Source organism: Plecotus auritus, assembly GCF_963455305.1.
Source record: "Plecotus auritus genome assembly, chromosome: 8".
NCBI classification, from domain to species: domain Eukaryota; kingdom Metazoa; phylum Chordata; class Mammalia; order Chiroptera; family Vespertilionidae; genus Plecotus; species Plecotus auritus.
The window spans coordinates 95,840,184-95,866,348 of record NC_137782.1 but is presented as its reverse complement, the minus strand read 5'-3'; the positions used below and the strand labels follow the sequence as shown (position 1 = coordinate 95,866,348).

The window sequence follows — 26,165 nt, the reverse complement described above, 5'->3', positions numbered from 1 at the left end:
ATGAGCCTGATAAGCATTCCAACTGTCTTGAGTGGTATAGGTGAATGTCTGTCTGTCTACACACTTGCACACACAAATACGTATATATGTACATGCATATACTTAGACCAGTGGTCGGCAAACTGAGGCTCACGAGCCACATGTGGCTCTTTGGCCCCTTGAATGTGGCTCTTCCACAAAATACCATGTGCGGGCGCGCACGTACAGTGCAACTGAAACTTTGTGGCCCATGTGCAGAAGTCAGTTTTCGGCTCTCAAAAGAAATTTCAATTGTTGTACTATTGATATTTGGCTCTGTTGACTAATGAGTTTGCCGACCACTGACCTAGACATATAAATGATACAAAGTTTCTTTTTTCACTATATCATTTAGCAACGTATTATGAATACAAATATCTAAAATTCTGGGACTTTTTATTTGACTATTATATTCACAAAATTAATTACCACATTGTACTTATTTATTTCTCATGCTCCCTCTCATTCACAAATCCCATCTAGGTGCTTTTGAATCATTGCCACTCAAAACAATACTGCAAAAACATCTTTAGACCTAGTTTCTTATGCACGTGGAGCAAATATTTCTTTGGGGATCAGAACTTTTTCCCTGGAGTTAATCTTTGGAAATGCAAGTGATTATTTTTATTCATCCTTTTTGTTTGCCTTATATGTATATCCTCATTGGCACTTATATTTTTCTACTGCCATATCTGCAAGAAAGTAGATTAACGCCTTTTGTTGACTTATGGGTACACAGTCCTCTATTCCTGTTGGATTAATGAATTAATTGCCTCTCTATGTTGGATGTCCTAGTGTTTCTGTTACATAGTAGATTAATTTTAAATTGTTCTAGTTATGATATCTAGAAAAGGTTGTAGTAGTTCTTTTTTTTTACAGAGCTAACCTCCAAATTGCATTTGGAAATTTTAGATACTTTTGTTAAGGTGGTAGATGGTGCTTAATGTAACCCCATTGTTTCTTGTTTCCATTCTCTTTTTAAGAGAAAATGTGTTTAGGTTGTCTTTTCCTCACTCTTCTGATTGTATTTTTGTGTGTTCCCATATATCCTGTTCTTTGGTAATATACTCCCATATTCCTCCCTTCTTAACCTATTGTGTTACAAGTCTGAATATCATTTAGACATTAATTCAAGGTTATTTTTCTTGTTTTTCCCAAAGTTGGAACAAATATAGCAAGACTCTAGGATGAGACAGATCCTGGTTTTTCTTTCACTAGTTTTGTCACCTTTTAGCAGGGTTTTTTGTGTTTCTGTAATTCATAAACAGCAAAAGCTTGAATAAATTTACTCAGGATTTTCTCAGAAACTTTTTTGGCCAAATTAAAATGAGTAATTTCATAAACAGTGAGGAAATTGAAGAAACAATATTTATTGCCTTTGGTATAAGCAGCAATGCTTATTTATGTGTATTAAGATTTTAAATATGTAGAACAGATGTAAGATACAGAGAGTGTATGTTTTCTTTTATAGGTGTTTGTTTTGACCTGCCATTGTAAAATTAAATCAAAATGCCAATAAGACCAGATCTCCAGGTATGTAGTCCTGGACCAGAAGCAAGTATTTTATTTTAGTCTCTAAAATCACTTTTTGTTTGTTCATAGGTATTAAGTGCTATATTTTTAAGAAAGACAAGCTTTCTTGTTTTTATGAAGAGGTCAAGAGGAGAATAAATTCAAATGTTATCTTTTTATTTTTTAATAGATTTGTTTTCAATATTTAAAAATATTTAAAGTATAAATGCTAATTATTTATGTGTATATATATCTATATATCTTTTATATTGAAAAGAATCATGCATTGATTCATGTATAAAACTTATGCCTGAATATTATCATATCAAAGTTTAAAATTGTAAGATACTTCATTTAGGTAAAGAGTAAGTTTTATCTATTTAATTGCTATGTGGTTCACTCCAAAGCCTGATGATCAGATTAAAATATGAAAATTACTTATTAATGATGTTTACATTAATACTAGGGATGACAGATTTTGTAAAGTTTATTCAGTCATGCGCTCCTTAATGATGGGGATGCTTTCTGAGAAATGTGTCATTAGGCAATTCTGTCATTGTGTGAACACCATAGTGCATGTACACAAACCTAGGTGGTCTAGCCTGTTGCTTCTAGGCTGCAAACCTGTGTAGCTTGTTACTATACTGAATATTTAGGCAGTTATAACACAATGGTAAGTATTTGTGTATCTAACATGGAAAAGATACAGTAAAAATATGATATAAAAGATGGAAAATGGTACAGCTCTATAAGGCACTTACTATGAATGGAGCTTGCAGGAATTGAAGTTGCTCTGAGTGAGTCAATAAGTAAGTAGTGAAGGATTGTGAAGGCCTAGGACATTACTGTACACTAATGCAGACTTTATAAACACTGTACACTTAGGCTAAACTAAATTTATAAAACAAAATGAGATTAAATCAAACATAAGAGAAAATGATGCAATCAGGAAATGTAATAAACATGAGATATATGAGGCTGCTTGCAGGCCTAATGGCATACTGTTTTACAACAGACATCTATAAGTAGAAAGAGTATACTCTAAAGTAATAAAAAGTATAGTACGGTAAATATGCGTAAACCAGTAACATAGTCATTTATTATCATTATCAAGTACTATGTACTGTACATAATTGTATGTGCTGTGTTTTTCTATGATTGCTAGTGCAGTAGGTTTGTTCACACAAATATGTAAGTAATGTGTTGTGATACAAGGTTACAGTGGCTATGATATCACTAGGCAATAGGAGCATTTTAGCTCCATTATAATCTTGTGGGACCACCATCATATACGCATGGTCTGTTGTTGACCCAAACCTCATTATGTGGCACATGACCATAAATATGTAATATAATAAATACTCTGTGTGTGTGTGTGTGTGTGTGTGTGTGTGTGTGTGTGTGTGATGTTTAACTCATTGGTTGGTATAGTTTCTAAATAGTGCTTTTAACCTTTATGCATTTTTATACATTTAAATCTCATTAAGAAGTTGATAGTCAGATATATTTAAGTTTTATCCATGGTATTACAGATTATTTATCATAAAGTTTATTTTACTTATTTCATTAACAGGCTTTTGTTGAATTCAACATAATGATGACTTTCCAATTTAAGACATGAAGTGGAAAAATAGTAAAATATATTTTTTCTTATGTAGAATCTTATTAAAGAAACTTAATCTGACTACATTACTCCAAATTTAAGAGTGGGCAGTTTAAAAAAAAATAAGTGTGCATTGATATTGTATAAATTCTTCTGAGAATTTTCATGTGAAAACCATTCTCAAGTTACAAGATTGCATAAGGTGAATAATTTTGGTTTTGATTCAATATATTTGCCATTAACTATATTTCTCTAGCAGTTGGAAAAATGCATTGATGATGCTTTAAGAAAAAGTGATTTCAAACCTTTGAAAACACTTTTACAAATTGATGTTTGTGAAGATGTGAAGATTAAATGCAGCAAACAGTTTTTCCACAAGTTGGATGACCTTATATGCAGGGTAAATATATTTATTTTTGTTGAATGATTGTTATCATTATTAGATAGCAGTCTACTTTCCAAGAAAGTAAATTAGAAAAAATGAATAAAAACCTTTGACAAGCTCGCTTATAATTATATAAATAAATCCTTATTTTACCACTTGCTTTTTTTAAATTTGACAAGCTCCAAATAACATATTGGACCATTTTCCAAATAAAGTATTCAAATAGATATGTTTACAGAGTTACCACTGGTGAAAAATAGTATACATCTTGGAAGTTTAAACAATTTAATCTATTTTTTAAAAGCCTATCAACATATTCTGCATGTTATATGGACAAAGTTTGTTGCTTGTAAATATAAAATATATATATATATCCAAAACCTTGGACTTTATTTATTATATGTAAGACAGGTTTATATGCAAGAAAATGTGGTTATTGACAATCTCTCCCAGTATTTGAGATTTGCTATGAGTCAAAAAGATTGCATAAAAATTCATTGTATTTGTTAGATACCTAGAGCTTTTTAGAATGGAAAGTAACTTTGTATCATAGTCTAAAGTTTCTTGAATTTATATAGATATGCATTTTTTTATCCTCACTCGAGAATATCTTTTTTATTGATGAGAGGGATCAAGAAAGAAAGAGAAACATCAATTAGTTGCCTCCCATATGCGTCCCAACTAGGGTTCAAAACTGCAACCTAGGTATGTGCCCTGACCAGGAATCGAAACCCCAACCTTATGGTGTATGGGATGATATGCCAACCAACTGCTAGATCTGCATTTTTGTACTGAGTTTGTCATTTACTGGCTTTAGGCAAGTTGTTTGTTTTTTTAAAACCATATTTTGTCCTTTGTCCTTGAAGATTATGATTATAGCTCTCAGGATTTGTGAGGATTATAAAGTCCTTAGCCAGTTCCATGCTATTTTGTGTTAACAGATGTTTAAATGTATAATTTTCATTTCAGGAACTTAATAAGAAGGATATCCAAACTGTCTCAATCATTTTGATTTCTTTTGGAAGATGTAGCAGGAATATCAGTATTTTGGGGCAAGCTGGACTTCTAACTTTGATAAAACAAGGATTAGTCCAAAAGATAAGTATAGAATATGCAACATTCATATGAGAGAAATATTATTAAAGGTGTGCTTTCTAATAAAGTAAATGCTTCAAACCATTGAAAAATAAATTTGGGTACTTTATATAAAACTTTGAGTTAAAATAAATATTTTTATACCCTGTAGTATGTCACAAGGAAACTATTCACAAGCTCCTTGATAACCATGTGAATTTAAGGTCACAATACTCTCTAGAGACTTTACTTGATTTATTTTCTCTTTAGTACATCTTAATCACTATCTGACTTTATTATTTTTTAATATTTATTGTCTGTCTGCCATACTAGAATGTATGGTATTAATTTTTATTTGTTTTGTTCATTGCTGTGCCCTGAACAGTATCTGAGATGTAGTTTATATTCAAATACTAGAGGCCCAGTGCATGAAATTCGTGCATGGGAGGGGGTCACCTCAGCCCAGCCTGCACCCTCTCCAATCTGGGACCCCTTAGGGGATGTCTGACTGCCGGTTTAGGCCCAATCCCAGGGATCGGGTCTAAACTAGCAGTCGGACATCCCTCTCAAAATTCGGGACCGCTGGCTCCTAACTGCTCACCTGCCTGCCTGCCTGATCTCCTCTAACTGCCCCCCTCTGCCAGCCTGATCACCCCTAACCGCCTCTGCCTGCCGGCATGATCACCCCTAACTGCCCCCCCGCTGCTGGCCTGGTCACCCCCAACTGCCCCGCTGCTGGCCTGGTCACCCCCAACTGCCCCCTCTGCCAGCCTGGTTGCCCCTAACTGCTCCCCCGCCAGCCTTGTTGCCCCCAACTGCCCCCCTCTGTCGGCCTGGTTGCCCGCCAGGGGTCCTCAAACTTTTTAAACAGGGGGCCAGTTCACTGTCCCTCAGACCGTTGGAGGGCTGGACTATAGTTTAAAAAACAAACTATGAACAAATTCCTATGCGCACTGCGGGCACGGGACCAGTCGGCTGCTAAGCAGGACAGGCAGAGGCACCCGGCGGGCCGGATAAATGTCCTCGGTGGGCTGCATGTGGCCCGTGGGCCATAGTTTGAGGACCCCTGCCCCACGCAGCCTGCTGTTCAGTCATTTGGTTGTTTCTCATGAACTCCCCTGCCTGCCTGGTTGCCCCACGCAGCCTGTTGTTCAGTCGTTTGGTCATCCTTCACTAACCTCCCTGACAGCCTGATCACCCCGCACAGCCTGCTGTTTGGTTGTTCGTTGGGTCATGATGGCCCCTCGCTTTTCATATATTAGGATTTGAATTAATTAAAAGTGAAAAATACCAAAAATTATCAAATAGTAGAGGTGCTAAAATAATCTAACTTGTGACCATTTATTTTCATATATTATATGAATGTACCTGAACAAGGAATTTGAAGGGGGAAATAAAGATCTTCTACCTGGAATTAGTATTAACTTTATCCATTCCCATCCAAACAATGGGCAAGTAGAGTGAGTTACAAAAAAACAATGACAATGTTTGAAAGCATAAATTTATTTTGATACAATACTGGAATTTTTTTTTTGTTATTTCTTTATTCCTAGGTTTACTAGTTATACAAATATAGATAAGTACATTCTCAAACTGAATTTAAAATAACTAGTATATACATTTTTCTTTACATGGTTGCCTGGTTTGAAAAATCCAAGGAGATAATTCTGAGTCGAGGAAAATCAAAAGATGAAGCTGTTATAAATCTGATAGAAGACTTATTTGATCTATTGATGGTAAAATCACATTAATTAACTGATGTTATAAAGCTTGTGCTTATTTAGTATATACTGCTGCCTAAGCGAGCACTTTATTTAAAAACATTTGTGTTCTATATGCCTTAAGCCTAAAAGTCAGTAACAGATTGGCTTCTGACTTGGTTGGATTAACCTATTCAGATTGTAAAGCATTTATCCTGTGTAATGTAATTAAATAATTAGTACTTATGTGGTGAGTTCAAATTTAACCTGTTATTTTAATACCATTTGTAATGGTTTATAATATAAGACAGTAAAATATAAATATTATTCCTTTTCAGGTCGTATATGGCATCAATGATGAAGGTATAATAAACATTTTTTTTATGGAACAGTAATTTGCAGTTAGAATTTTAGTATAATTTTGCAATTCTCATAGCAATTTTCTCAATATTAGGAATTCATTATCTAATTCAGGGATCAACAAACTTTTTATGTAAAGGGCCAGATAGTAAATATTTTAGGTTTTGTGGGCCAGAAAAAAATTGAGGATAATATGTAGGTACTATAACAAGAAAGAAACAAATTTCCACAAATGTTTTATTGATGCAATTCAAAGCATAATAATTGAGTACGATGTTTTTGTAATACAGGTATACTAATGTGACGAATAGCACTCTTTTTTGAGGGGATGATATTTCACTTATTCAGGTTAAGAGTTAGTTTTTGCTGTAGTCAAAATTGATTATATTCATTTATTGATGCTTATATATATTGCATTATAAAATCTTTTCATGCCAATAATGACAAATACTGCTATATGTTTATAAGCATAATTTTTAATTGAGCATATTCATCACTTAAAAAGCATTTATAGAATTGTATTAAGTTCTTTTCTTAATATTTGCCTTTTAAAATGTCATTGCACTGCAGATTAATCACTTTTAATTGAAGATTAGGTAGAAGCTCTTCAACTGCATAATTAAATAGATTTTGACCTATGGAAACTTTCCCTTGCACTTACATCAATGTCCAAAAACGTTGCTGGACCTGTAGTTGGAACTTGAAAAAAAAAAATCCCCTATAAATCTGTGTGGGAATGGAGATGTCAATTCTTGTTTTAGTTTTTGACAAGCCAGGAAGTACAGAAAGAAGCTTGGCATTACTTGTAAGGCAAATAACTTTATTTAGTGTCATTAAAATGAATTTACTGAAGTATAAGTTTCTCATATAGCACAATTTTGCCTTGTAATTTTGGGTTGAAGTCATTTAGAAACATTATCGACTCTATAGCGCAAGCTATTTATTACCAAAATCATTCACTGGTAACTGATGATGATGGCTAAGTTCATGAAAGTAAATGAAATTCACCTTGATGCTACTAGTTCAATAAAACATGATCAATTCAAACATTTCCAGAGTACTTGCTGATGAAATGTATTATTCATCAGCAGTGGGTTGAATTTGGTTCATGGGCCATAGTTTGCCAACCTTTGAGCTAATAGAACAAAATTTTTAATAGTCTACTGAGAACTCTTCCTTTCACTTATGGCTAGCAGGTATCTTGTGAAAAGCAGTCAGTCCAAGTTATGTTTATCTCTGTGTTGCTTGAGAAAGAATTAACTAGGATTGGTAACTGAGACGGATAAATTATTTATACATAAAGGAACAGCTGCTATTTGCTGCCATCAAAGCCAAAATGTTAAAGATCAGTTGCTATTTTGTTAGTTGTAATTTAATAAAAATTAATGGAGATTTCCCTATAAGGTAGAAAAACTAATAGATTTGCTTTTTATGTAGTCACCTTCTCAAAATAAGTTTACATTTTGGAAAAGAGTTTTAATTTGTCCCTCATTTTTTAAACATTTTTTGAAAATGTCTTTGAAAGACCATATGTACTTTTAGTTGAACTACTATACAAAGGAAATCATATATGATAGTTGAGAATTACATAGATATAAAATTTTAGGCCATTGATCATTAGCTAAATGTGGTTGTCTAGATATCAAAATTGTTTACTATGTCTTCGAGACCCAACCTCTCTGACCGCATTTGGAGACATTGCCCCATTGATCACTGTTAATTTGCTCTCTGTGTTAGCACTTGCCACCTCCTCACATTGGAATGATCTACCTCAGATACACTCATGGCTCACTCTTGAATTTATTTAGGTCTTAGCCTCAAAACCCACTTTTAAGTAGCCTTACTAAGCAATTTTCTCTAAAATATACCCATGTATCACTGAAAAATCAATTACTGTTTATTCAATAGTAGCTACTACTTTTTCAATTATTTCTTTGCAATCTAGCTTGAATTCTTACATTTTTAGGGGAGAAAACAGTCTTAAACCACTAGTGATTATAAAGTGATGTAACAGGGTTTTTTTTTAAGTAAATTATTATATCTTTTCCCCTAATTGAGTGATTTTTTTTTCAATGTGGTCACTTTGGAAAGTTCTGTTATAGTATTGGCATTTTAAAAATTTGCATTATGAAATAGCATGTGGAAAATTTCTTTAAATATATTTAATACTGATAAAGCCTAGTGTTTTGAGAATAGGGTTGGCTTTTAGGAATAGCTCAGAGGTATTGATGGCTATTATGGAATTTTCGAGTATTAGTATTAATGAGGTCAGTTTTCTACAAAGCTCAATATAGAAGTTTACACTTTCGAATGATATTTATTTCATCCAGAATTTCAGCCTTATGTGCCTGAAAGAAGAAGCTGGATTTGGATTCCTTTGCCAGAATTCAGTCACATCTGTTGGTTTTGTGTGTGTTTTTCCCAAAGCCACATAGCTAGTTCATAGCAGAACCAGGACTGAATTGTATGCTTCCTGATACCCAGCACTGTCAAGTTGACCTTCTAAACTGAACTAGTACTTCCTTTACATTAACTCATATAAGTAAAGACTGTCTTTTAAAAGAATTTAAAATACACATTTATCAATAACTTAACACTTTTATTCAGGTAAAAAGCAAGTAGTGGAAAATTTCATACCTCGAATTTGTGCCCTGGTTATTGACTCAAGAGTGAATATTTGTATTCAGCAGGAGGTAAAGTCATTTGTTAGATTTTCTTTTGAAACCTAAAAATGAGAAAGAAGAAAACTTGGTAGCAATTTATCAAATTAAATAATCATTTTATCTTGGCACTAAGTTATTTATCATGTAGTATATATCTATTGTCTTAATTCACTGCCTGACATGATGAATATGTTACCTATTTACTGAAAATGTATAACCATATTGGCTTATATATACATATATCTCATATGAAAATAAATGATACCATCTAGATATTAGGAGTTCTTAAGTATTAAATACTAAAAATAACCCTAATAGTGTGTAGATGTGTGTACATTTGTATAACCATAAGAATAAATATTAATAAGGTAATATTTTTGCCTTCCTAGTTCTTAAAGTGATAATAAACATGTTGTATTGCAAAGAGTATAACTATTTTAAGTATAGAAATCATGGTATATTCTTTTTTATTATATTCTATGTGGGGTTTTTTGTATTCACTATTTTATACTTTTTTAGAGGTCCAGTGCATGAAATTTGTGCACTTGGGGGTGTCCCTCACCTCGGCTGTGCCCTTAGAGGATGTCTGACTGCCGACTTAGGCCCTTGGGAGCAGGCCTAAGCTGGCAGTCAGACATCCTTAGTGCTGCCTTGGAGCCGCTGCACTCGCCAGCCATGAGCCCAGTTCAGGGCTTCTGGCTAAGTGGCGCTCCCCCTGTGGGAGTGCACTGACCACCAGGGGGAAGCTCCTGCATTGAGTGTCTGCCCCTGCTGGTCAGTGCATGTCATAGTGACCGGTCATTCTGTTGTTTGGTCGATTTGCATATTAGCCTTTTATTATATAGGATAGTCTTTACCCTTCTCCATTCCCTGCATAAAATGCTATGATTAAAAATATAAGCTTCTAAATGTATATACCTAGAATATTTTTCTAAAACTGTAATGTTTCACTGAATATAAAATATTGATGGATTATCTTTTTCTTTTCTTTCCTAGACTCTAAAAAAAATGAATGCTATGCTTGACAAAATGCCTCAAGATGCCAGGAAAATACTCTATAACCAAGATGTGTTAATTCTCATGTAATAATTTGTACTATATTGCTTTAATTAGTTATTCAAGTCAAGAATTTAATGGATGTTTTATAAGGCAACTGTGAATTGCATTAATAATTAAAACTCATAAAACTGTTATAGGTTTCTATTATAATTTATGGTTATAATTTCTGTAAAAGTGTGATACTAGCCAATTGTAAATTTTAGTGAAGTCCCTCCCCGCAACATATGGGCTTTCTATTTAGTTGATACTAGTCTAGTATATAATCTATTATTTTGATTTGTAGGAATAGTATGGGAGAAAGGATTTTAGATGCTGGAGGTAAGTTTTTTTCAAAATGTTTATATTTGAAGTTATTACACACATAATAGAAAGAATTGTTTTAGCCAAAATATATTAACATTGTAATATAGTGAGATTATGTGAGGGGATTATAAACTATAGTCAATCAATTTTAATTACTTTAACAAGTAATTAAAGATAAATATTTGTGGGACTGAAATAATAATTAAGCATGATAACAGGAGTTGTTAAGTATAATTTGTACCCAAGTTGTAGATTTATGAATAATAACTTAATTTTCCAATAGATTTTAATTACTTTTGCTAAGAAGTGCCCCAAATGGTATTTTATGAAGTTAGGAGGTTAAATATTCCTGGGATTAATAGATTTATTTTTAAACAATGTGTTTATTAAAAGAACTCAAATTTTCTTCCCTAAGTTTCATATGAGAAACTTTTGACCTGGTGATTTTATCTATAGAATAAACTTAAAGTACTTTGGAATAACTTTAAATAACATATAACACAAAAGGAAAACAAAGATTCTGTGATTTATAGGCCATTGTCTGAGTTGTTTTACAGTTCACAACTCTAATAATAATGGAATGCATAGTCTTTGAATATTTGGGAGTGTCTCTTAAGTAACCTTTAGAAATTTTTTTCACTCTTGTTAGTAAGCTTATTTTTTTATTTGGGCTGTATTCATTCCTATAATAAGGAGCTAGTTTTAATTCATATGAAGAAAATGGCAAGAGATAAGTAATTTACACTAATGTTTTCTTTATCTTGCTAGTTGTAATACATTATAAAATATATTGACATTTATAAACTCTTAATTTTCATAATTTCAAATAATGCATTAACTTTTTTTTCAAGATTATGACTTACAAGTAGGTATTGTAGAGGCTTTATGTAGAATGACAACAGAAAAACAAAGACAGAAACTGGCACGTCATTGGTTTTCAATGGATTTTATTGCTAATGCATTTAAAGAAATTAAAGACTCTGAATTTGAAACAGTAAGTAGTATAAAAATAAATTAATAATAGTTTTTGAAAATTACTATGCTTTTTAAATATATTTTTTATTGTTGACATTATTACAGATGACCCCCATTTCCCTTCCTTTGCCTCCTTACCCAGTTACTACCCCACCTCAGGCCTTCACCCCACTATTGTCTGTGTTCATAGGCTATGCATATAAGTATATAAGTTCTTTGGCTAATCTCTCCCCAACACCCCCCTCCCTCTGAGATTTGTCAGTTTACTATGCTTTTTAAAAGTCTCTTGTTTTAAAAAAATTTAGGATTGCAGGATTTTTCTCAACCTTGTAAATGGCATGCTTGGAGACAAGAGAAGGTAAATTTAATGCAGATTATTTAATTTCAGGAATAGGCATGTGAGGCTGAGTGATGTAAACTTTTATCACTTTGATAATGACAGAAGAGCAGAGTATTTGCAGTGCCTGGCACCTTATAGGTGCACAGACACACTGGATGGCTGAGTTCACATTTCCTTTACTTTACTAAGGAAATTAAAAATAGGGTGAGGGGCCGAAACCGGTTTGGCTCAGTGGATAGAGCGTCGGCCTGTGGACTGAAGGGTCTCGGGTTCGATTCCGGTCGAGGGCATGTACCTTGGTTGCGGGCACATCCCCAGTGGGAGGTGTGCAGGAGGCAGCCGATCAATGTTTCTCTCTCATTGATGTTTCTAACTCTCTATCCCTCTCCCTTCCTCTCTGTAAAATATCAATAAAAATATATTTAAAAAAAAAAATAGGGTGAGGGGTAAGTGCAATGAGTCATATTATTTGGATTTGAATCATAAATTTCTCTTTCTATTCTAACATTGGGTGGATTATTTAACCTTACTCGCCTCTGTTTCTTTCTGTAAAATAAGAATACTAATAATACATACTTAATATGTTTGTTGTGAGGTTTAAAGGAGATAATTATATGGGAGTACTTGTAATCATATCTCACCAAGGAAGTACTCACTTAATTCAGCCATTTTTATTAGGAGTACTAGAGGCCCAGTGCAAGAAATTGAGGGGGTGGTCCCTTAACTCGGTCTGCACCCTCTCGCAATCAGGGACTGCTGGCTCCTAACCGCTCACCCTGCCTGCCTGCCTGATTGCCCCTAACTGCCCTCCCCTGCCAGCCTGATCGCCCCTAACAACCCTCCCCTGCCAGCCTGATCACCCCTAACTGCCTCTGCCTCAGCCCCCACCACTGTGGCTTTGTCCAGAAGGAGGACCGGACAACCAGAAGATGTCCGGTTGACCCGGTCTAATTAGAATATTACCCTTTTATTAGTATAGATTATTCACTTATCTTCTTTTTCCATCTAAGGTCTATGGGAACTTTTATTGTATTAATAGTACAAGCTAAGATGGGAATCTCTGCTCAGAGTCAATAGCATGGAATGTAATAGCAATCTCTGCTCAGAGTCAATCACTTCAGACAAAATGGTAGTTTGAGTAGTATCTTCAAAGTAATATGCTTTCTCTACACAAATAAATTTCCATTAAGCTCTTTTTAAAAGTAATAAAAGAGATATAATTTTATTTAAATTGTTTTGACCACTACCTGATTTTCCTTTGATCCTAGGTGTGATTTCTATGGCTAGTCAAGCTTATACTGTTGTCAAGTCTGATTAATATTTTTCTTTATCTCAAACTTTTTATTTCAGGGTCTTTACATATCCTTGTTTATCAGCATTTCTTGATAAATATGAGGTAAGTTTAAAATTAACATGTATTTTAGTTATTGGATAAGTTTTGATGCAAGTGCTAAGTGAATTACAGATTACAAAGTGACAAAAACTTTAACAATAGTCATAATTAGATAAAAAATACAGTTGGTCTATTGTTCTATATCTAAGAGACATTTTATAACATGGCATATTTGTAGCTGTAGATAAGTGAAATACAAAAGGCTATATTTCAAATATTTTTCTGTTTCCTTAATTTTTTATTGATTTATCATTCACGAATATATTCAAACTAATACTTTCAACCTTTATTTGCACTTGGAATATTCATAATTGAGCTAGCTAATTTCTGTGTATAATACTAAGCAGCATTTTTTTGTTCTTTCTAAATTTATTTAAATGCGGTACTTGTCTCCTCTATGTTCCCTCACCTTCCAGCTATACTCTTAAAAAAAACCAAAACACTCAACCATGAATTACATGATCATAATTCTCCATTGTCACTTTTAATAGCATAGGATATATTAGTTTTATATGTTTATTTTATTAGCTGCAAATACCATCAGATGAAAAACTTCAGGAATTTTGGATAGATTTTAATCTTGGGAGTCAGACCCTATCATTCTACATTGCTGGAGATGATGTAAGTTTTATTCCCTCTGTATTATTTTATATGTATGTATATGTATATATAAAATGTCCTAATTCAAACCCTGTTGGTTTGGCTCAGTGGTTGAGCATCAACCCATGAACCAGGAGGTCTTGATTTGATTCAGGATCAGGGCACAGCCTGGGTTGTGGGCTCAATCCCTAGTAGGGGACATGCAGGAGGCAGCAGGATCAGTGATTCTCACTCATCATTGATATCTCTCTCTCTCTCTCTCTCTCTCTCTCTCTCTCTCTCTCTCTCTCTCTTCCTCTCCCTTCCGCTCTAAAATCAATAAAAAATATGTTTTAAAAATGTCCTAATTCAATTTAACAATGTAGCCTTAGCCAGTTTGGCTTTGTAGATAGAGCATCAGCACAAGGACTGAAGGGTCCAAGGTTCAATTTCGGTCAAGGGCATGTACCTTGGTTGTAGGCTCAATCCCTGGTCCTGGTCAGAGCACATGTGGGAGGCAATCAATCGATGTCTCTATCTCGCTCTCTCCCTCTTCCCTCCACTCTCTAAAAATCAATGGAAAAATATCCTCAGATGGGAATTAACAACAACAAAAAACCCAATTTAATAATATCGATTTCATTGTATATTTTTGTAACTAATTCAATATATTTCAGTGTTTTCTCAGTGATTTTTATTAGTATGGTAATGTGTGGAGAGTGGCTACAGTGTTTGGACAGGTTCAAGCCTCGGACTAATGAGAGGACACAATCCTCTCATGGCAAAGCCATGTGCAGGTCCCAGCACAATTATAACCAAAGGCTATAGTTGTAAGCTTGACCTTATGGTCCGAACCTGTGGTCCCAGGAGGCTGAGTTATGTGGGCTTGATACAGAGTTCAGGTGCATGTAATTGAGTAAGATTCGAAACCCATGAGAACATTATAAACATCTTGACCATGCCCTTACTTTGCCTGGTGGAATCTGGTTATAAAATAAAGACTCGACTTGCAGGCCATGGCACTGTCTCTCTAAGAGGGCAGCGTCCCACCTAGCCCAAGCTTTATTCTCTTGTCTTCTTTAATCCTTCGCCGCCCTCCCCTCAGGTTCACCCATGGGTATGCTGGTGCAGCACAGTAATGTATCAAGCTAATTCTATATAATAAAAGCCTAATATACTAAGTGTCTGGTCCTCTGGTAGGCTGTTCAACCAATCAAAGCTATGACCACCAGGGGACAGATGGTCGACTGGTCTACCAGTTGCTATGATGTGCACTGATCACCAGGGGGCAGATGCTCCAACTGTTAGATTAGCTTGCTGCTGGAGTCCGGCCAATCGGGACTGAGCGAGATGGGCTGGACATGCCCTGGAGCCCTCCCGCGTCCCTCCCTGGCCCCAATTGTGCACCGGGGGAGTCCCTCGGCCTGGCCTGCACCCTCTCGCAATCCGGGACCCCTCCAGGGATGTCGGAGAACTGGTTTCAGCCCGATCCCACAGGCCAGGCTGAGGAACCCCACTGGTGCACAAATTCATGCACCAGGCCTCTAGTTAGAAATAAAAACTATTTCTGATGATTTATTGCAACAGAAAAGAAAAATTAATACTAAATTTTATTACTAGTTTTTTAACAGCTTTTCAGAAATAAGTTACATGTTAATGTCAGATAAAAGTTAACATTCATATGAATAAAGTGAATTGAGTCTAGAAAAAAACAGCAGTTACTCAAATACAGAGGCACTCAGAAATAACAGATGACAAATGCTCTTATTCATTCATATAATCTTCTGCTTGAAAATAGTAAGGAGTTGATTCTTATTGGTAGTATTTAGAAGTGAATTTTACTTCTTTTCCTTCTATGGTATATGGTAGCTATGTTTAAAACCTCCAACCAGGCGGTATATTTTCTACTGACCTCTTTTTAACCTGAGGAAAATTCTTGAGCCTTTGTTTCCAAATAGCTGCTCCTTAATATTTGGTACTTTGGGATACTTTAGCTCAAACTGTATAATCACTTTGCCAAAATATGAGCAAAGAGTTGATCTGTATGTACTAATCTAATTGTGGCACCTGATATTATAATGAAGCATTAGTCCTTTTAGTTGATCTCTTATAAAATCTTGCTTTTTCTTCCAGTTCAACTCGTAAAGATGAACATTAATCAAATGCCTCTTAGGACTTCCACATACCTATGTTTCTTTTTATTTTATAGTACTTCTTAGATTGCTTGATTAAAATGGAATTCCAAATACTGGCACTGCTTCTTAGGGGTGCACTGACAGTTTTCACTAGTTTATTTATTCTGCTGGATTTCTAGGAATATTTTATTTTTATTGATTTCAGAGAGGAAGGGAGAGAGAGACACATCAACGATGAGAGAGAATCATTGATTGGCTGCCTCCTGCATGCCCCCCACTGGGAATTGAGCTCGCTATCCTGGCATGTGCCCTGACCAGTAATCGAACCATGACCTCCTGGTTCATAGGTTGATGCTCAACCACTAAGCCACGCTGGCTGGGCTATAGAACTGGATTTTCTTCAGAAACTGAACTTCAATTTTGGGAGAAGAGGACAGAATCTTGGGAGAAGATGACAGAATTGTATTGATATAGTTCCTGCCTTCATTCAGCTTGGTTTATTGGATGATGTAGACAAGAAAATAAGCAGTATAGTATTAAACATGATTGGGATAACATAAAATGCATTTATAAGTATTTAATGCCTGTTATGTTCCAGACAATGATCTGGAGATGCTAGGAAATTCTTTTTTTCCCAAAATAGAGTATTTGGAATCCTCTGTCCTCTGGATTTCTATAGCAGTAGTACATTATCCCTGTATTCTCTCTTACTAGAAGCCATTCTACATGAGCAGCTGCTTAAAACCCTTCTTTTGCCTCTTTACCATGGCATAGATGGTCTTTATGATCTGGCCCCTGGCTACTGCTCTGACAACTCAGACTGTTCTTTAAGTTTACTATGTTCCAGCTGCATCTTACTTTTTTCTGGTCCTCTAATACAGATTATGCCCATTTTAGGTCTTTCTGCTTGTTGGCTCTTCTGCTTAGAAACCTCCTCCAGATCTTTGGATCTTAGTTCCTTCCCATTTAGATTTCAGCACAAAGCCCACCTCTTTATAGAGGTATTTTCTGATAACTCAACCTAAAGTAACTTCCCAGCCATATCACAACACATTGTCCTGCTTTATTTTCTTTATAGTAAGTTATTTCCACTTAAAAGTCACTGTGTTTATTGTTTGTTTGTTTGTTTTCTGCTTTCTCCCCATTGAATGTAAGATTCATGAAATCCAGAACCCAACTTTCTCATTTATAGCTATCCATATCTACACTAATAAAAGGGTAATATGCTAATCAGACTGGACATCCTTCCGGACAAAGCCATGGTGGCAGGGGCTGAGGCAGAGGTGGTTAGGGGCGATCAGGCTGGCAGGGGAGAGCAGTTAGGGCAGTTAGAGGGATCAGGCCAGCAGGGTAGAGCAGTTAGGGGGATCAGGCCAGCAGGGGAGAGCAGTTAGGGCAATCAGGCCAGCAGGGGAGAGCAGTTTGGGCGATCCGGCCTGCAGGGGAGAGTAGTTAGGGGGATCAGGCTGTCAGGGAAGAGCAGTTAGGGGTGATCAGGCAGGCAGGGGTCCCAGATTGGAGAGGGTGCAGGCCAGGCTGAGGGACCACCCCCTCCCCCCATGCCATGCATGAATTTTGTGCGCTGGGCCTCTAGTTTATTATAAGAATGAATAAATAGAATATTCAAAAAACTGAAAGAGCCCTGGCTGGTTTGGCTAAGTGGATAGAGCATCAGCCTGCAGACTGAAGGGTCCCAGGTTCAGTTCTGGTCAGGGGAACATGCCCAGGTTGTGGGCTCCATCCCCTGTGGAGGGTGTGCAGGAGGCAGCCAATCAATGATTCTCTCTCGTAGATGTTTCTGTCTCTCTCTCCCTCTCTGAAATCAATAAAAATATTTTTTTTAAAAAACACTGAAAGATACATAGTATGGTTTGTTCAAAGGAGACTGGAAATAATAAGGCAGTGTGAAGCCAAAGAATTAAAAGTAGGAGGTAACATCCATTTAATGAACATTAGGAACTATGTGCCAGATATGTAGTAGGCGCTGAGGACCACACTCATGTAAAAGATTCTCATAGTGGGGACAATGGATTAAAAAGGGACAAGACCAGAAGCAGTTAGGAGACTTGCAATAATCCAGATGAGAAATCATGGTGGCATGGTTTTGGAAAGTTACAGTGGGGATGGATGGAAACAGATAGATTCCAGAAAAACTTGAGAACAGGTAGAATTGAGAAGACTTGGTGATTTGTTTGCAGTAAAAAGAGGAAGGATTAATAAAACAGGGATAACTGGATGGTTGGGGATGCTGTCATAGGAGGATGAGTTTTGTAGGGAAAAGATGATGAGTTCAGCTTTGAGTGTTTTGATTTGGAGACATTTGTGGAATATTTAGCTGAGGATATCTGGTGGGCAGTTAGATATACTGGTCTGACATTCAGGTAAGGGAACTGAGCCTTAGTAGAGATTTAGAAGCTATCTAAATATAGATGATAAATAAAATCATGGATTTAATGAATGCCTAGATGACAGAACTGTGAAAAACACACATTTATACAGGGTAGGTAGAAGAGATTTTGGCCTGGAGGATACTTGAAGAATGAGCCAAAAGAGAACACAGTTAAAAGGTATGTTATGGAAGACAAAGGATTGGTGTTTTCATGAGGAAATGATCAACACTGTCAAAAATGTTATCAATGAAAGAGCAGTTACACTTAAGAGACAAATATTTAGACATTCCTGGAAAGCTGAAATATAGAGGAAATAAGACATCAAGTTAAGGGAAAGAGCACAATAATAGCTCAAGTGTGATGTGGATTCAAGGGAGGGATTTTTGTTAGGTACTTTCTTTTAAGGATAAGAACTTATTAAAATTGATGACTGAGATGGTAGGTTGAATAAAAAGTTGATGCCAAGAGGAAGAGAGTGTAATGGAGGGAGAGTAGGGGGTAAAGATGAAATAAGATGGACACAATTTATTGGTAACTGTTGAAACTAGGTAAGCACATATTTTGCATTAGTTATAATTTCTACTTTTTAAAAATCTGCTTAAAATTTTCCATAATATAAAAAAAAATGTAAAGTAAGACAATGAACCATGTGCCTCCATATACAAGGAAGAGTCATTTTGAAGTTAGTAGATAACCAGTAGGTACTGGCACAGAGTATGTCACTTGGCATGGGCCTGGAAGGTAACATCTGTATTTTACACACACAGAAACAGAAAGCTGCTCAAAGCACTGGGGAGAGATGATTCCAACACTTTCCTCCTGACCCAGAGCTTTTGAGCTATGGGAGAATTAGCACCTTAACTGAAGAGGGTTATAATGGTAGTGTTGCCATCAGAGTATAGACTGGTTTCAATTAGGAAGAATTTCTATCCTATCTAATAAAAGGGTAATATGCAAATTAACCACTCAGTCACAAAGATGGCGCCACCCATAGCCACAAGATGGCGGCGCCCAGTCCTCTCAGCCCCGGGGGGTGCGGGGGCAGCGGCTGTGAGTGGCCTGGTAGAATGCTTGCTTCGTCGCTGCGGTGACAAGACAAGCATTCCACCCTGGCTGCGGAGGGCCTCTGGGCAGTGAGCAGCAAGGGAAACAAGCGTTCTGTGCCTGGCCGCGGATGGGCCTCTGGGTGGCGGAGAGCCTCTGGCCAGCAGGTGCGGAGTGGCCAGGCCCCACAGAGAGCTACTGGCGCACGGATTCAAGTGCAAGGCTACTAGTAGAATGAGAATGAGTGGTCCTTAAGTAACTACAAAACTGCATCTATTTTTCTCACAGATTACTGGAAGGTTTTAGGATCCCATCTCTTAGGAATGGCACCCAATGTTCACTGACTTTTTTGTTAATTCAATATTTTATTCAGTTATACACATTTTTTTAAAATATATTTTTATTGATTTTAGAGAGGAAGGGAGAGGGAGAAAGAGATAGAAACATCAATGATGAGAGAGAATCATTGATCGGCTGCCTCCTGCATGCTCCCTACTGGAGATCGAGCCAGCAACCTGGGCATGTGCCCTTGACTGGAATCAAACCTGGGACCCTTCAGTCCACAGGCCGATGCTCTATCCACTGAGCCAAACCAGCTAGGGCTATACACATTTTCAATGAAAGTACTTGAAGAGAAAAATATTTTAGGTTATTACTGTACATTCAATGTTTAAATCTAAGGACAGTCAACAGTGGGAATTGAGGAATGTGTATTTCACAAAACACTTCCAAGGAAGAAATGGCAGGTTTTGATAACATTTTTGTTGTTGTTAATCCTCACCTGAGGATATTTTTTCCATTGGTTTTTCAGAGATGGAGGAAAGGAGGGAGGGAGGAGAGGAGGGAGGGAAGGATGGAGAGAGAGAGAGGGAGAAAGAGACACCTGGATGTGAGAGAGACACATTAACTGGTTGCCTCTTGCCTGTGGCCTACCAGGATATGGAGCAAACCTGAAACCCAGGTACATGCCCTTGATCAGGAATGGAACCCGAGACCCTTTGGTGCATGGGCTGACACTGTAACCACTGAACCACACCGGCCAGGGCAGGATTTGGTAATTTTTTAAAAGGTATCTTGAAATAAATATTAATGGACAGTCACTTTTTTGGTCAAGAGTAGAAAACCATAAAATTAATACCATTATTTCCTTTTAAGAGTGAAACAAATAAATGTGACATGTATAATGTATTATGCAGTCAATAGATGGAGCAAGAAACGTGTTATATCAACTGGTTACTTAGTAATAAATAACCATTATTGTTTGTATAACTGAAAAATTGTGATTATAGAAGCTTTAAAGCAGGAATAAATTATTTGTTTATATTTAAAACCTGTTTTTAAATTTTAAGGATCATCAGTGGGAAGCAGTCACTGTGCCTGAGGAAGAAGTACAAATATACAGCATTGAAGGTATTGATATTATTTTCTATGATTCTTTTCTTGACTCTTATCATATGGAATACAAGTTGGATGCTGTCTGAGAAAAAATAAGCTAATGAAAGTAAAGTCAACATTTTCATTATGTTCACCTTCATGAATGTGATGGTTACTTTTCCCCCTCCCACAATCTTCCAGCTCCCTCCTGTACTTATTTCCTTCTCTGTCTAAGTCTACAGCCCATGAACAGTCACTTTCTTGTTCATATGTTCAAGGGTCTGTCCTTCCATCCTTTTTGTTCAAGTAGATCCAAACAACTGGAATTGCATAACCCTGCTGGACAAAAGCAGACAGCTTGGCAGACTGGCACCACTGCAGGTTCAGATATCAAGAGCTGTTAGTCATTGCAATTGGCATGGGGTAGAGCAGCAGTCGCCAACCGATGGTCTTCAGACCACTGGTGGTCCGTAAGGTCTGAAAGGTTGGTGACTGCTGGTTTAAGGAAACCTTTGGAGCAGTGGTTGCCAACTGGTGGTCCATGAGGTTCGAAAGGTTGGCGACCGCTGGGGTAGAGCATCATGACAGTTCTTATTTGTATTTTCCTAATGACCAGTGGTATTGAGCAATTTTTTATGTCCTTAGTTGCCATTCATGTGTCTTCCTTTGTGAAGTATTTATTTAAATATTTTGTCCATTTTTTACTGGACTGCCTTCTTTTACTATGTTTTTGAGTTCTTACATATACTGAATACCAATTCTTTGACAGATATGTGTTCTATGAGTATTTTTCTCCCAGTCTATCTCTTATTTATTTTCTTAATGGTCTTTATGAAATGGTCCTATTTTGCCTATGGTAATATAATTTGCTCTGTAATCTACTTTATGTAACATTAATATACTCTTCTAGTTTTTCATTGGTTAGTTATAGCGTGGCATATATTTTATTTTATTTTTAACTTATTCATGTATGTGTGTGTGTGTGTGTGTGTGTGTGTGTTTTTAAGAATAATCTATACATATATATAGTGGGTTTCTTGTAGTTGTCATATACTGGCTCTTGTTTTTTAAATATAATTTTTAAATGTAATTATTGATATACTTTAAATTTACCATCTAGCTCTCATAAAACCCTGCCATTCCACCTGCCATGTTTTTATTTTCCTCTCTTTTTCTTCCTTTGTGTTAATTAATTTTACATGCTTTTATTGTATCTCTTTTGTTGGCTTTATACTCCCTTTCTTAGTGGTTAATTTAGGGTTTATTTGATATATCTTTAACCTAATAGTGTGCATGTTCAAATAATATTATACCCCTTTATGTAGAGTATAAGAACCTTGTAACACAATATACTTCCAACATAGTATAAAATGTTTCCTCACTCAATTTCTCTCTTTTTTTTTTTAATTGCTGTAAAAAAGTATAATGTGAAATTTACCATCTTGGCCATTTTTAAGTGTATAGTTCAGAGTATTAAGTATATTTACATTGTTATGAAATAGATCTCCAGAACTTTTGTCATCTTGCAAAATTCAAAGTCTGTATCCATTAAACAACTCCCCTTCCACCCCTCCACCTAGCCAATGATAACCACCATTCCATGTTTTATTTGTATGAATTTGACTATTAAGTGGAATTAATCTTCATCTCTAAAGCCTGAAAACTTAATGCTGAAGCTCATGACTCCCCTCCCCAAAAAAACAAACAAACAAACAAAAACTGGCAAAGTTTGAGTTAGAAAATGTTGCAACTATCTTCAAACATTAGTAATTCTTAGTTCCATCAAAGGACATTACTGTGGAAGTTTCATGACTGTATAGTTGCAAAAGCAAGTAAGACATTTTCAGCTGGGTAAGCCTCATAAGAATCAGAGTATTCTAGCCTGTGGGGACATGTGTCCTATAGGGTAGGTCGCTGAGTGGCCAGCAGGGCTTTTCCTGAGGTAGGGATAAATTTTTCTACTTGGTGTGCTCCTTTTCCCTCAAGATGATTTCCTGCCCAAAAGTATACATGGGGCGCCGGGGGAGGGGGGGAGGGAGGGAAAAGTATACATTGGTCAGCAAGAAGAGCACCACTGGAGGTTGGACAGAGCCAAAGTGGTGATTAGCCCATAATACAGGCACAGGCATTGGGTGCCAGGTAAATCTTTGATGATTTCTTGGAGGAAGGGAGGTGAATACCTCTTATAAACTGGCCCTTACAATATCTTCTTTTACTGGATTGATAAATTCATTGAAGGTTAGCACTATATCCTTACTTCACAATTTCCTAGCACTCATGTTTTTAGCAAATGCTGTTTGTCTACTGTCAACATGTTTGTAACTACTGTGGATTTAATAGAAATGTTTGAACAGATGCTTATGTATAGAAATATAGTTATTTATGGAATTAGCTCTTTTCTTTGCCTCTTTTAAATTAAGAAAATAGTTTTCTCAGATCTGTTCAAGGACTATTTATTAAGAACCTGTTGGTGTTCAGAATGTATTCAGAGCTTTAACTCATTAGTTATTGTATGGCCTGGTAATTCATAGATCAGGAAATGGATGCTCTGAAAAATAAATTGATTTAAATTTTTTTAAAAAAAATTGACTTGATTTGTTTACATAGATACTATTAGAATTAATTTAAATACTGTGAAATTCTAAAAGTTAACTTTATCAAATTTACTTTTATTAATATGCTGTATACTTTTCTTATTTATAGTATACCTATAGAGTAGTATCATAGAAAGTAATCAGTGTGATTTGTTTGTGTACAGAGAAAGAATCGAAGAAGCTACTGACCATAATTCTGAAAAATATTTTAAAAATTAGTAACACAGAAGGGAAAGAATTGCGTTTGTATTTTGATGCTTCATTAGAAATCACTATTGTGACACAAAAACTTTTTGGTGCAAATAAACATTGGGTAAGTTTTTAAACTATTTATAATAAAATCCATTATTTTCAGATTCTGGAACCTTTTGGTTACTTGGGATTATAAGTTTCATTAATTTTTTCTAGAATTTTTTAAATGATACATAGATTTTTAGTTCTTTAAATTTGTATTGGAATAGCCATCAGATAGTTAGCTATACCCTTTGAAATACCTATTAGGAAAAATTTCAGATGACAAAATTAGCAGCAGCTACTAAAAGCATTTAATGAATTCCTGCCAAATATTTAAAACATAAAATGAGACAAAGCTCTGTTTTCAAGATAATAAATATAATTTGTGAGAATTACAGAATAAACCTCAGAATATGTAAATAAGTAACATAAAGAAAATGAAGTATAGACATTGAAGGAAGAGAATGCTCTTTAGGAATCAGACTTGAAAGAAAGGCTGTAGAGATGGGGTTTGAATGGCCTTTGAAGTTGATGGATAAAAGTAGGTAAGACCCTTTCCACCACATTATGAGTTAGATATTGTCTAACTGGGAATCCAAGGTGATAATTCATGTTATGTTTGGGGGATATAGTCTGTCGACAAGTTCAGGTTAAAAAAAAAATGCCATAAACTAGGTGGCTTAAACAACAAACATTGATATCTCACTGTTCTGGAGGCTGGAAAGGCCATGATCCCAGGTACCACCAGACATGGTGTCTGATGGGGGCACTTTTCCTGGTTCATAGTGGCCATCTTTTCATTGGGTCCTCACATGGTGGATAGGAAAGGTGAGGGAGCTCTCTTGAGTCTCTTTTATTAGGGCACTATCCCATTTATGAGGCCTCTATGTTGGTTAGCTCATCACCTCCTAAAGGCCCTGCCTCCTAACACCATCACATTGGGTTTGGGCTTCAACATGAATTGGGGTGGGAGCACAGTCTATATAGTGTAAAAGATTTATGGTAAAAAATAGAGAATATGTTTATGAGCAGCCCTTGCCAAAATGACAGGCTAAGAAAACTGTGGTTAGTGGGGAGTCATTAAAGTGTTCTGAGAAATGTATTTATATATACAAAATAATGATTTGAAATTATTTGGCAATTTTGAAACAGGTAGGAAATAAGTATATTAAAAAGAAAGAGCTAGAAGAAAATGATATCACTGAATTAATTTAATTTTAGGAGTTTACCAGAAAACAAGGTATTTCAATTGCCGAAACACCTGTGCATATACTTTTTGATGCAAGTGGATCACAGGTATGTGTCTAACTTACTTGATTTTAATCATTGGGCTAAGTTTAACTCAAATAATAGCACAATAATAAAGTTCATGTTGGAGGGTAACTGTCTAAAAAATAAATTGTCTAAACATGGATAATGCTTCAATAAGATGTAAATGATTTTTAAACATGTTATTAATGATTGTTTGAGTACAGAAGATAGATACTATGTTTTTAATCAATACCAGTTTTGGTAAGTTTAAAAATTAGAAGTATATGTCCTTCCACTAATGCAAAAGCTTGTGTTAGGTCTATTAACATTTTAAAAAGTAGCTTCTTTTAGTTGAGTTATTTTGTAAGACTAAAAATTATAACAGTACATAGAATATGGAAAGAATTGACCTTTGGAAGGAATTGATCTCCAGAAGTGTGAGCTGTCCAATGGTTTTTGAGGATGTCCTATAGTTTGCAGTTTTAAATATTTTTTCCGCATTCCCCAACAGATTCTTGTGCCAGAAAGTCAAATCTCACCCATTGCAGAAGAACTCATTAGTTTGAAAGAAAATCCTAACTCCCAAAAGGAATTTGCTAAACCTCCAGAATACATCAAAAATAGTACTCAAGGGGACAGAAAAAATAGTCAATCTGAGGTAAATATGGTGTCAAAATAGTTGTTTATAATATAGATAGATAGATAGATAGATAGATAGATAGATAGATAGATAGATAGATCAAATTATTGCTATATATAATTACAGAGAAAAGCATCTGTAACACTTCAAAATACTTTCCCTGCCTTTTACAAATAGAAACAAAAGATAGTGTTTTAGCAAATTATGTTTATGTGTAAGGGTTAGAACAAGGTGTACCCTTCACTTGGAAATTCCAAGTTAGAGATATAACCTTTCTGTCCTCTGTTTTCCCTTCTTCCTGTGCCATTGAGGATCTCCTCTAGGCCACGTCCTATAGCACCATTTCTCAGCCTCAGCCTTCTTCATCATAGCTTCCTGGAACACTGAACATTGCTAACAGCCCTCTCTTCCTTAACGTCCTTCTATTGTTTGACTTCTATGTTAGTATTTTAATTCTCTACTGGCTTCTATTACTATATCAGAAATACTGTCTCCCTACCTCCAGAAAGTAGCTTTGCTGTCAAAGCTTCATACCCAAA

At 35.7% G+C, this 26,165-nt stretch overlaps 1 protein-coding gene across 1 annotated transcript in view; it reads left to right on the top strand.

The window, feature by feature from the left end:
• Window positions 1–1,527: 1,527 nt before the first annotated feature.
• Window positions 1,528–26,165, top strand: part of SYCP2 (synaptonemal complex protein 2) — a gene marked incomplete at its 5' end in the record, with an annotated part of 87,325 nt that continues 62,687 nt past the window's right edge. Inside the window, 16 exons of the mRNA XM_080684815.1 lie at window positions 1,528–1,551; window positions 3,390–3,533; window positions 4,488–4,620; window positions 6,228–6,328; window positions 6,631–6,655; window positions 9,260–9,345; window positions 10,312–10,397; window positions 10,658–10,692; window positions 11,529–11,671; window positions 11,958–12,010; window positions 13,343–13,388; window positions 13,914–14,006; window positions 20,883–20,943; window positions 23,666–23,814; window positions 24,957–25,031; window positions 25,498–25,644. Coding sequence (XP_080540941.1) covers window positions 1,528–1,551; window positions 3,390–3,533; window positions 4,488–4,620; window positions 6,228–6,328; window positions 6,631–6,655; window positions 9,260–9,345; window positions 10,312–10,397; window positions 10,658–10,692; window positions 11,529–11,671; window positions 11,958–12,010; window positions 13,343–13,388; window positions 13,914–14,006; window positions 20,883–20,943; window positions 23,666–23,814; window positions 24,957–25,031; window positions 25,498–25,644 — 1,401 coding nt within the window. The remainder of the gene's footprint in view (window positions 1,552–3,389; window positions 3,534–4,487; window positions 4,621–6,227; window positions 6,329–6,630; window positions 6,656–9,259; window positions 9,346–10,311; window positions 10,398–10,657; window positions 10,693–11,528; window positions 11,672–11,957; window positions 12,011–13,342; window positions 13,389–13,913; window positions 14,007–20,882; window positions 20,944–23,665; window positions 23,815–24,956; window positions 25,032–25,497; window positions 25,645–26,165) is intronic.